Consider the following 12,556-nt stretch of genomic DNA (forward strand, 5'->3'; position numbering starts at 1 on the left):
TCTCTCTCCCCTTTATATATCCCTCCCTCTCCCCTTTATATATCCCTCCCTCTCCCTCCCTCTCCCCTTTACATCTCCATCGCTCCCTTTCTCCCCCCCTCACGCTCTCTCTCTCTCTCTCATCCCTCCCTCCTTATCATCTCCCTCCATCCTGTAGGGTCTGTGTAGCCATGCTGTTAGCTCGTTAATCATTGGCCTCTACTATGGGCTCCAAGCTCAGTGATTAATGACAAATGTTCACACGCTTAAACAGTTAGCTTTGTTTCGCAGCAACCCCAGTTGCCGTGGCATTTACTGTGGGTTACTTACCACCAGGTCTTCTTAGTGGGAACGGAACGGTACAGTACAGAGTGATGAGGCAGAAATCTCCAGAATGTTTCTAAAACCCATATGGGACCTGGGCAATTCAATTTCAATTCAGTCATGTGAAGAGGTTAATCGAAGAGAAAATCAATCAAAAGTTACATTTACGTTTAAGGAGGATTTCTCAATGCATAAATTCATTAATTCGATTTACTGAATTGATGGAGTTGAAATGAAATTGACCGCAACCCTTCACCAATATGGTTTTCACCGAGGACAAGCTGCACTGATCACAACTAGGGCTGTGGTGGCATTGACATTTTGTCAGCCGTGGTTGGTCAAGCAAATAACTGTCGGTCTCACTGTAATTGACCGTTAATTAACGAACACATTTAGCATCTCCTGGCTTCCTACAAACCACTGATGCAGACCTTTGGAACATCCATGTAATCCATGTAATATAGCCTACAACTTCACAATAAATCCATGTAATATAGCCCACACCTTCACAATAAATCCATGTAATATAGCCTACACCTTCACAATAAATCCATGTAATATAGCCCACACCTTCACAATAAATCCATGTAATATAGCCTACACCTTCACAATAAATCCATGTAATATAGCCCACACCTTCACAATAAATCCATGTAATATAGCCTACACCTTCACAATAAATCCATGTAATATAGCCCACACCTTCACAATAAATCCATGTAATATAGCCTACACCTTCACAATAAATCCATGTAATATAGCCCACACCTTCACAATAAATCCATGTAATATAGCCCACACCTTCACAATAAATCCATGTAATATAGCCCACACCTTCACAATAAATCCATGTAATATAGCCTACACCTTCACAATAAATCCATGTAATATAGCCCACACCTTCACAATAAATCCATGTAATATAGCCTACACCTTCACAATAAATCCATGTAATATAGCCCACACCTTCACAATAAATCCATGTAATATAGCCTACACCTTCACAATAAATCCATGTAATATAGCCCACACCTTCACAATAATTCCATGTAATATAGCCCACACCTTCACAATAAATCCATGTAATATAGCCCACACCTTCCCAATAAATCCATGTAATATAGTCTACACCTTCACAATAAATCCATTAAATATTTTAGACAGGTCTAAAGAAGCATGATATGAAGGAAATGTAGTCCATTTCAGAAGAACAGAATAGCATACTGAGTTGTCCTTATGTTAGGTCCTGATCTGGCTATGCCATATGGCTGTTGGCTACACTAGTTCATTTAGCAGAAAATATTTACTTATAATTCCCAGGCATTATGTTATACTATTTTATAGAATGAAGAATACAATTGAACAAAGCTGAATAAAATATAAATATTTTCTCCAAATGATTTGAGGGAGTGAGCATATCACTCCCTGCTATTCTGCCTTGCTATTCTGTGTTGAGCGATTAACAAATAAATAGGTACTCCTAGATGCTTAATTTAGAGTTATTAATGCAACTTTAGTTGTTCTACAAACGTTGGGCTATACATTTTATTTTTAATACATTGTAAGCTGCATGATGTGACTAATGATGATTTGAAAAAAGTCTCTTGAAAGGCATGAGCTCTGCTTTGTTTATTTGCGCAGGCTGTACACACTTCATCAGTCTCTCACTCACAATTTGACAAGCACTTGATAATGCCTCGAATTTCACGGTGGCATCCCCTTCGTGTGGCCGTATTGCACCCCAAAAAATCCATGTCTTTTGCAGCCAGTGGCCATTGTGCCCTTGGCCCGGAGTGCTGCGTTGTGCACTTCTTACTGAGTGCTGCGCACTCCGGAGCACCTCTCACTCACATGGCTCTCCATCACGAGATTGGGTCATTTTCACAGGCTACAGGTGAAGACAGACACATCAGGGACGTAACTGCATCTTTTTCCAATTCCGAGGTGCATATTGAAAATATTGGAAGAATTATCCATATTACTTTTCATCAGCCAACAAGATGAGTAGACCTAACAAACAGCAATCTACTATCCCCCATAGTACAAAAGTTGACCTATTCAATTCTGTGCGAGAAATAAATATTCCGAACATAGTCTGGGACAGTTGTGGGATGCAATCGATCCCAAATGAATACAACCACTAGCATCAAAAACCTGTTTTATGCGATGTGGGTGACGCAGCAGATCAGAATGTTTAGCTTAAAATGTTGATGAACATTTGGCCACTTTAGTTGTGATACAAACCTTATCAAAACATATAGGACTATGGGCCAGGCTACATAAGGTGTGATACAAACCTTATCAAAACATATAGGACTATGGGCCAGGCTACATGAGGTGTGATACTGACCTTATCAAAACATATAGAACTATGGGCCAGGCTACATGAGGTGTGATACAAACCTTATCAAAACATATAGGACTATGGGCTAGGCTACATGAGGTGTGCGACTACGATTAGAAAAAGTTGCAAAAAAAGGCATTGTTTCTTATGCTGGGCATCATTCACAAGTGATAATATATCATTCACAAGTGGTAGGCTAATATTGTCACCCATCAGACTATTCTTGATTTAATCTTATCATTACATATACTAAATCATGTGTGTGTGACATTTGTTATGATTTAGAATGGACCATTATCATGCACCTGTATCGAAACAGGGGCAGTGGGAAAAAATACACGTCATCTATGCAATTAAATAGTGAATGAAGGACGCTTTTCCCATGGTTCATTTTAATGCCAGCCAGGTAGGTTATACTCTTGTTGTAAAGATAAGCAATGTGCTTAATATTAGGAAAGTTAATAAATATAGTAGGCTTAGCTTATATAAAGCTGATGGGATCCTCCTCTTTTTGCATAGCCTATAGAAATGTTGAGCAACAGGAGCTCATGGGCTCTCATGAAGAGTTTGATTCGATTTTAGATGACATTTGCATTGATGTCAGAGTGATTAGAGGGACAATAGAGTGCTGAGTACCAGACAGTTAACAGGTGTGGTAGGCTACTAATGACCATCAGCAGAATCAGAGCTTGGAGAAGCCTATTTACCATGACTACACAGTCACGTGGAATTTAACTGCCTTCATGACTGGTGACCGCAACAGCCCTAATCATAACCCTTCTCCTTTACAATGGAGCCCTCCATGCATTGTGAGACAAACCTCCTAACAAACAGCATGTATTAGCCAGACACAGCCAATGGTGAAATTGCATTCTAACCTTAACGCCCTAGAGTCAGAGATATAGATACATGCAGTTAGTTCATTAAAAACCACAATACCCTGATGGATTACATAGCATTAGAGAAGCACTGTGACTAGAGCAGGGACCGTCAACTAGATTCAGCCGCGGGCTAATTTTTTCTTGAGCGGATGGTCGGGCGGCAGGAACATAATTACAAATCATTAGTAGACTGTAAATTGACTGCAAGAAGCACAAACAGATATAATGTTTGACTAAAACATAATCATTTTAAACCTTGCTTACATTTGTATATGATCACCTATCTCTCTATTATGAGTAGGAATACTTGGGAACAGATTTACATAATTAAAATCACTTGGAGATGATTTCCTGGTGTTTTTACAGTCTTTTCTGTCCGACAATAAAAAATAAAAATCTAAGAAAACCTCTTTGCTCAGAAAACTTTGGGGGCCAAATAAAACCAGTTCATCACCCTCCTCTCTCTCTCTCTCTCTCTCTCTCTCTCTCTATGCTATGGCCATAGTGTGATAGTGAATACAGTCAATTCTCTCTCATGTTCTCCCTCTGACAGATGCAACAAACACATGCATGCACACACACACGCACACAAATAGACTCACACTCCCTTCTCAAGTCAAGCGTGTACAAAGGACAACATAAACTAGAGTGGATGGAAGTAGTGCCTGAGCTGAAAACATAAAAATGGCGAGGCAGTGAGAGAGAAAGAAACATTTAAAGAGTAATTTATCGTGTGACTCGAACCCTGACCTTCAGCAGCCTTCAGCCAACAAGCTCTCACGGTCTCACTGGAGAATCTGACGTTTGTCCATTAACTTTAGGCATTAATGCCGAAGAGTTAAGGCTGCAATATGTAACTTTTTGGGCAAGTCTAAGAAGCGGTAGAGCTGTTCTATGTGCGCTAATTCTGTGATTCCCGCTCTCAAGTTTCATCTTTGCGTCTTTTACTTTCGGTTCACTACACCAGCTTCAAACAGCTGAAAATACTATATTTTAGTTCATGAAAAAAAGTGCATCGTTAAGGTAAGGGATAGGGTTTACATTTATTTATTTTTTTAAACAAGCCTAGCACTGGTATTGAACACGTGAGACTCAGTGCCGGAGCTCGCTGTTTACGCCCATCCACCATCCCCGTCCACAACGCCCTGAGCAAAAGCCTACATGATGGTAGTAGCGCACATCATTGCCCGTAATGGCCAATTTTGAAGTAATCTCCTGATGTTCTGCTTACCAGGACGGACGTCTAATTTCACAGTGGATCTAAAGAAACCTGGCTGCTTCAGCAGCTAGCCAATTTCAGCTATCATCACAGAAACATGGCATGTCAGGTGTCACAGAAAGGTATGTGTGTGTGTGTTTTTGTGTGTGTGTGTTTTTGTGTGTGTGTTCGTGTGTGTGTGTGTGTGTGTGTGTGTGTGTGTGTGTGTGTGTGTGTGTGTGTGTGTGTGTGTGCTTTTGAAACCATAAAGCAAATGTGGGTAGAAGGCTGAGAGAGACGGCAGGAAAGATTTAAAAAATGTAACAGTGTGAATTGTAAAGGCATCCGCATGCTTCAGTTCGGCTGACGGCTTGCCGAAGTCGGCTAGGCAAACCGAACGAGTATGATCCTATACTCCCTTAAAAGACATTTGCTTGTAAAAATGAGAAAAAAAGCTCAACAGTACTGTTTGTCCATTTTGAGATGCCGTAGACGATATTCCTCAAAACGGTCAGAATTCCTCTAAGACAACTCAAGAAATCTGTCATTCATTTTGCCGTTTTTGCCGAGGAGATCTTAGCTGTGCAATTTTACATCTGACCAAGATGTTTGGTGTTGTATTTCTCAATGAAAAAATCTGCATGAAAGCAAGTCGTCCCTTTATTGAATAATCCCTACTGTTGACTAATCACCGACGAAGGGGAGTAGACTTCGGCTCCGAACTTCGGCTTGCCTTCAGAAAAAATGCTGTGTACCCGAACAGCCCCCCAAAAACTCACCAAAGTCTAAAGCTAACAAATACGTTGTCATAATATACTGTATGCTCTCTGAAAGGTTTCAGCTGGGAAGCACATGGACGCCTTAAGGTTAGAGGGTTTATAGCGGTATAGCAGGGGGCCAGTCATTTAATATCTCCTTCATACCATCATCAGAGCTCTGCTCTGCATACCTTGTAGTGTACGATAGTGGCATCATCACACCGAATAGTCCTACTGAACATCACGGAACATTCAGTCTCCACACAGCAGTTGTGTTGTTGAACACAACACTTTTGTTCTATAGATGTGCTCTCCTCCTACTGGGGGGGGGGGGGGGGGGATGACACTGCAGCACAGTGGGAGACTGTTGGTTACATCACACTGATGCCTCTGGAGCTCGGATAGACAGAGAGCAGGGAGAGCACGGGAGGGAGGGCGAGAGAGGGTGAGAGAGTGGGGGGATGGGTGGGGGCTGTGCTGAGGGAATCCGTACTGTAGCAGATCAAAGCTCTAGTGTTTTATAAGCTGGAGTATGTGTCAGTGTGTGTGTGTGTGTCAGGGAGGTGTGTGTGTGTGTGTGTGTGTCAACCTCCCTCTATGCTTGTCACAAATCCACCATTAAAGCACCATGGAAACCAGGCTAGTCAGCAAACTCTGATTGTCAGTATATTTCTGATGAATGCCAAAGTGTGTATCATCAAAGTGTGTGTATGTGTGAAAAATGTATGACTGTGCTTCCAGATACAGGCCTCTTGACTGCTATCCTGTGTTGATGGAGCCTGGTCTGTGAAATAATGGAGTCTAATTCCTTTCCACTAGAGTGCTCCCATCTGCTGGCTTTGGGGGCTAGTAAAACCCTCAGTTACAATTATCCCACGCTTAGAGAGGACTGCACCGTTAGCGTGTGTGTGACCCACTCACTCCCACTACAAATGGTGCAAGGAGTGTGTGTGTGTGTGTGTGTGTGTGTGCGTGCATGCGTGCGTGCGTGCGTGCGTGTATGTGTGTGTGCGTGCGTGTGTGTGTGTGTGTGAGTATGTGTAGTTCTGGGTGGACTGCTGCGTGAGCGTGTGCGAATCTCTCACTCTCCTCTGGGATAGCGAAACCATGACAAATCACAAAGGGTGAGAGAGAGAGAGAGAGAGAGAGAGAGGGAGAGAGAGGGAGAGCGATAGAGAGAGGGAGAGAGAGAGAGAGAGATAGAGGGAGGGAGAGTGAGAGGGAGAGAGAGAGAGAGAGAGAAAGAGAGAGAGGGAGAGCGATAGAGGGAGAGAGAGAGAGAGAGAGAGAGAGAGAGACAGACAGAGAGAGACATACAGACAGAGAGAGAGAGAGAGAATGTGTGTATGTTGTGGGGTGTGTGTGTGTTAGAGTGTGTCCCACTCCCTTCCCATCGGAATGTCTTCAGGGATGACGGAAGCTCCTCCAGGGACGTCACAGCATGAATCATTCCCCATATTCCTGGAAAGGCAATGTGGACTGCACCAACTCAACCCTGGGGGGGCAGACAGCATATCTGCTGCTGCAGGTACAGTAGTGGTGGCAGTAGAGGTGGTGTTCTGGAGGAAGAGGGCATTATACAGCTAGTAATGTACAGTACAATCACAACTCCATTGACTGTAATGGAGGAGTAGCCAAGTCATCCCATATAGAAAATAACAGCAGTTACAGATTTTGAGGTGTAGTGGTTAGAACTGGGGACAAGAGGTTTTCGGAATACTTGCCCTGACTAGGAAAACTGTGTGTGCGTGTATGTATGTGTGTACCTATGTACAATGAGTGTGTGAGAGTGTGTTTCTCTAAAGCTATATTGTGGGTAGGTTAGAGCTGCATTGGCTAGCAGCTTTGTAGAGGAGATAAAGTGGTCCGTGTTTCCCGACAACTCTCTCTCTGTCTCGCTGCAGATTTATCCCTCTGCTTATGTCACTGCTTTTACTGCCCTTCTTCCCTCCTTCATTTATTCCTTCCATCCCTCTCTCCTTCCATCCCTCTCTCTCTTCCTCCTGCCTCCATATTGGCTACCCACACTATCTCTCTCCCTTTCTCTCTCTCTATGACTCTCTTTATGCCTTTCTCTTTTGATTTCTCTCTCTCTCTCCCTCTCTCCTGTTTTTCTTTATCTCTCTATCTCCACCCCCCTTGTACTCTCCCCTCTCACTTCCTCTCCTCCCTCTCTCCATCAGGGACGCCCTCAGTGCTGCCGGCTCCCCACAGTAAATCTGCCATATCGCTCCATAAAGCTGCTAGGGGCATGACTCGACAAATATTAAGAAAGAGGAGAATAAATAAACACAACTAAATAAAAGAGAAGCGCATCTGGAGGGAGAGGCTTCTTCATCCCTGCTCTGTGAAAGTGTGTGAGAAAAACAAAATGGAGTCAAGCTGTAAAATATTTATCTCAGTGTCTCTGAACGTCCCTCTCTCTGCTGGGAGCCTTGTGGACAACACCATACACACATATACACGCACCCACGCACCCGGGTATACTTGTGTGTTTGTTTTTGTGTGTGTGTGTGTGTGTGTGTGTGTTTGTTTGTGTGTGTGTACTGGCTTGCATATATGTCAGTCCATTAAAGGTAGTCTATTCGCACTTGGTCAGACATGTTGGCTGAAAGCTGTGGTATATCAGACCATATACCATGGGTATGACAAAACATGTATTTTTACTGCTCTAATGACATTGGGACCTAGTTTATAACAGCAATAAGGCACCTCGGGTGTTTTTGGTATATTGGCCATATGCCACACCACCTTGGGCCTTATTGCTTAAATAACCCACCTGTCTCCCAAACAACAACAAAACACCAAAGACAGGAGTGGCATTGTCTCTGCAAAGCACTCTGTAGAGCAACACACAGACACACTGTATCTGCCTGCCGTCTGATGCCTTTCACCCTGACAGACAAAGGGAAGCTGTTTAGCCATTCAGACAGCGGCAAACACCATGTGGACATCTGACTGTGCCCAGAACTCAGGCAATATGCTGTCACACACACACACCTCACCCAGGGTGACCCCTGTCAACAAAGACAAACAGCGGTAGTGTAAGCCACCTCCTCTCCGTGTGGACGACCACGCTACACAACACTGGCACCATATGGAGATGTCATTGTTGAGGAAACAGAACCGGGACATTAGCATAAGCACCATTTGTAAACCCCATTTGCATACACAGATTTTGTTTGTTTGTTACAGTGTCAGTGTTCTTCTTCCAGAGGTAAAACTGTCATCATCAATCTGTCTGAGAAAGGGAAGTTATAGACTGAGAGGATGTGTGAAGTCATCGCTTTCTCAGATGTGTAGCGATGCAGCTCTTGTTCTGGGTCTCTTTCTCTCTCTCTCTGGAGTACACACAGCCACAACTCTAGTATACAGCACCACAGAGGAGAGAGAGAGAGATTCAGAGATTATAGAGTAAAACACAGCAGGACCACAGATAGAGAGAGAAAAGGAGAGGTTTGGTGAAGCGCACAGTCCATAGCGCACTGAAACAAACCTGTTCAGATTAGTAGCCTCATCACACACCTGACAGCAAATAAAGGCACGCACACGCACACACACAGCTCCTACAGATAATAAAGCCCAAGCTCTTACCTAGCTGCAGCTCCATGTTGCTGATCTTGTTCTCAGAAGGATAAAGGATCTTTGGTGGCTTGTCAGTCAGAGGAGCTGGAATGAAGAAACACATAGCTCTGACATGTTAGATATTACCCTCAAACACTAGAATACCATGCCATTGTCAACACCACTTTACTACTACAGAACCTTGCTTTGGTAAAGTCATAGGCCCTGTTCATAAGAGTATAGACTGAGGGAGGGAGAGGCATTGATCGAGATAGAGAGAGAGACAGAGAGGGAGAGAGAGAGAGAGAGAGAGAGAGAGAGGGAGAGAGAGAGAGAGACAGAGAGGGAGAGAGAGAGAGACAGAGAGGGAGAGAGAGAGAGACAGAGAGGGAGAGAGAGAGAGAGAGAGAGAGAGAGAGAGAGAGAGAGAGAGAGAGAGAGAGAAAGTTTGTGAGCTTCTCTGAAGTAGAAAACTCCTAAAAGTACATACAGTCCTCCAGCAGCACATGAAGTCAGCTTCCTCAAATACTCTGTTGTCTTAACTCTCCCTGACACTAAACCAGAACCCTCTAAAAGCAATTAAGCGTTGACATGCAACCAGAAAACAGACTAGCAGGAAGGGATGGTGCAGCATTGGTGGTCATGTCACATTCAAAATGAACTAATGGACTTCGGTGGAGTGACAGCAAAGCACATCTCTTGTTGCCAAAGCAAAGACAACACATACACTAGATCTCTCTCTCTTCCCTCCCTCTCTCCTTTCTTCCCTCCCTCTCTCTCTCTCTTCTCTCCCTATCTCTCTTCCCTCCTCCTCCCCTCCCTCTCTCCCTCCCTCCCTCTCTCCTCTCTTCCCTCCCTCTCTCTTCCCTCCCTCTCTCTCTCTCTTTCCCTCCCTCTCTCTCTTCCCTCCCTCCCCCCTCTCTTCCCTCCCTCCCTCTCTCATCTCTTCCCTCCCTCTCTCTCTCTCTTCCCTCCCTCTCTCCTCTCTTCCCTCCCTCTCTCTCCCTCCCTCTCTCTCTCTCTTCCCTCCCTATCTCCTCTCTTCCCTCCCTCTCCCTCTCTTCCCTCCCTCTTTCCTCTCTTCCCTCTCTCCTCTCTTCCCTATCTCCTCTCTTCCCTCCCTCTCTCTCTCTTCCCTCCCTCTCTCTCTCTTCCCTCCCTCTCTCCTCTCTTCCCTCTCTCCTCTCTTCCCTCCCTCTCTCTCTTCCCTCCCTCTCTCGTCTCTTCCCTCTCTTCCTCTCTTCCCTCCCTCTCTCTCTCCTCTCTTCCCTCTCTCCTCTCTTCCCTCCCTCTCTCTCTTCCCTCCCTCTCTCGTCTCTTCCCTCTCTTCTCTCTTCCCTCCCTCTCTCTCTCTTCCCTTCCTCTCTCTCTCTTCCCTCCCTCTCTCCTCTCTTCCCTCTCTCCTCTCTTCCCTCCCTCTCTCCTCTCTTCCCTCTTCCCTCCCTCCTCTCTTCCCTCCCTCTCTCCTCTCTTCCCCCCCTCTCTCCTCTCTTTCCTCTCTCTCTTCCCTCCCTCTCTCTCTCTTCCCTCTCTCCTCTCTTCCCTCCCCCTCTCTCTCTTCCCTCTCTCTCTTTTCCCTCTCTCCTCTCTTCCCTCCCTCTCTCTCTCTTCCCTCCCTCTCTCTCTCTTCCCTCCTTCTCTCTCTCTTCCCCCCCTCTCTCCTCCTCCTTCATCTCCTTTCTTCCCTTATTCTCCGTTATCTTTCAATACAGAGCAACATTACTCTCTATTGGCCATAGAATCGACATGCAATTTGCTTGGCCTACTTATATACTAATAAATGAGTCAGTGTTTTGACAGAGACATGACACCAGTGAATGGTGTTTCGTGTTTGAACAGACATCATGGGATGAGTGTCTCATCAAGTATGAGAGAGAGAAAGAGAGAGACAGATACAGTGAGTGTGTGTGTGTGTGTGTGTGTGTGTGTGTGTGTGTGTGTGTGTGTGTGTGTGTGTGTGTGTGTGTGTGTTTGTATGTGTGTGTGTGTGTGTGTGTGTGTGTGTGTGTGTGTGTGTGTGTGTGTGGGTGTGTGTGTGTGTGTGTGTGTGTGTGCGAGTGTGTGTGTGCGAGTGTGTGTGTGTGTCTCATTGAGTAGTAGAGCTGATGTTCTAATGATGCTAATCATCCAGACGGTGGATGTCAGGGCAGCTGGCTGGCTGGCTGGCTGGCTGGCTGGCTGGCTGGCTGGCTGGCTGGCTGGCTGGCTGGCTGGCTGGCTGGCTGGCTGGCTGGCGGAATGTGGAAACGTTTTCCCCGGGGAACCAGGAGAACACAGAACACTTTATTGCTGCTAAAAGCCTTTGTGTGTTTTGGGAGAGATGGGTTCAGCTCTTCAAGGAGAGATCATGTATGTACACCACTTACCATTTTAAAGACACAGAGACAGTGTGTGTGTATGTCTGTGTGTGTAGGTGTGCAGGTGTGTGTTCTTCAGAGTTTGGATTGCAATAATGACGGCTCTATGAATGTACCTCCTAGCTCACTACACAGACAGGTCACCCATGATACAAGTCAGTATTCCACGTCCATCCATGTCTGAGGACATCGGGAAATGATGTGGAAACTGGCCACTAGGGGCAACACTGAACACTGTTACCTTCATTTAGGTTCAGATGTTGGTAGTGAGGTGTGGGCGGGGATGGCAGAAGCATAAGCATCTGTCTCTAATTCCAAAGTTTGAACATTTGAATCCAGCGATATAAAGAGGCTTTTTAGATTTTGTTCCCAAACCTTTATGCTTACATTAACCATTCAGTGTTAATGCCTGAACTTAACCTTAAACACTTTGACATTTTACATTTGGAACAACTTCTAAGTAAGTTATGAAAGAGTAAAAATGAGATACACACATGCACACACACAAACCGAAGACTAATTACATTGTTGTGTGTGTGGAGTGGTGCTGTGCTGGGTTTTTACTCAGGGCAGTTCGTTAGTCCTTCATTAACGTCTGCTCCTCAGACTGTCCTCAGTGGGCCCCTATCTTTAGCTTTATTACCAACCCCACCCCCCTCTCTCTCTCTCTTTCTGTACTTCTCAATCGCTTCCTCTCTCTCTCTCTCTTTCTGTACTTCTCAATCGCTTCCTCTCTCTCTCTCTTTCTGTACCTCTCAATCGCTTCCTCTCTCTCTCTCTCTCTCTCTCTCTCTCTCTCTCTTTCTGTACTTCTCAATCGCTTCCTCTCTTTCTCTCTCTCTCTCTCTCTCTCTCTCTCTCCCTCTCTCTCTTTCTGTACCTCTCAATCGCTTCCTCTCTCTCTCTCTCTCTCTTTCTGTACTTCTAAATCGCTTCCTCTCTCTCTCTCTCTCTTTCTGTACTTCTCAATCGCTTCCTCTCTCTCTCTCTCTCTCTCTCTCTCTCGCTCTCTCTCGCTCTCACTCTCTCTCTGCTGCTATTTGGGAGCATTGCTTTGGTTCTGTCTGGCTGTGTTTGTGGAGTTACATAATTCCAAGCTGATGTTACTATTGATGCAGTAACATCAGAGTCTTACTACTAGGAGTATAGTA

At 44.9% G+C, this 12,556-nt stretch overlaps 1 protein-coding gene across 5 annotated transcripts in view; it reads right to left on the reverse strand.

Annotated features, from left to right (window-relative positions):
* LOC110502069 (interleukin-1 receptor accessory protein-like 1) overlaps window positions 1–12,556 on the reverse strand; it is a 396,352-nt gene that overhangs the window by 98,417 nt on the left and 285,379 nt on the right. For all 5 annotated transcript variants that reach the window (XM_036958963.2, XM_036958961.2, XM_036958962.2 and 2 more), the window contains exon 6: window positions 9,079–9,153. In XM_036958963.2, the coding sequence (XP_036814858.1) occupies window positions 9,079–9,153 (75 nt within the window). The remainder of the gene's footprint in view (window positions 1–9,078; window positions 9,154–12,556) is intronic.

This window comes from Oncorhynchus mykiss, chromosome 22 (genome assembly GCF_057628025.1).
Source record: "Oncorhynchus mykiss isolate SJ-2025 chromosome 22, ASM5762802v1, whole genome shotgun sequence".
Lineage (NCBI taxonomy): Eukaryota > Metazoa > Chordata > Actinopteri > Salmoniformes > Salmonidae > Oncorhynchus > Oncorhynchus mykiss.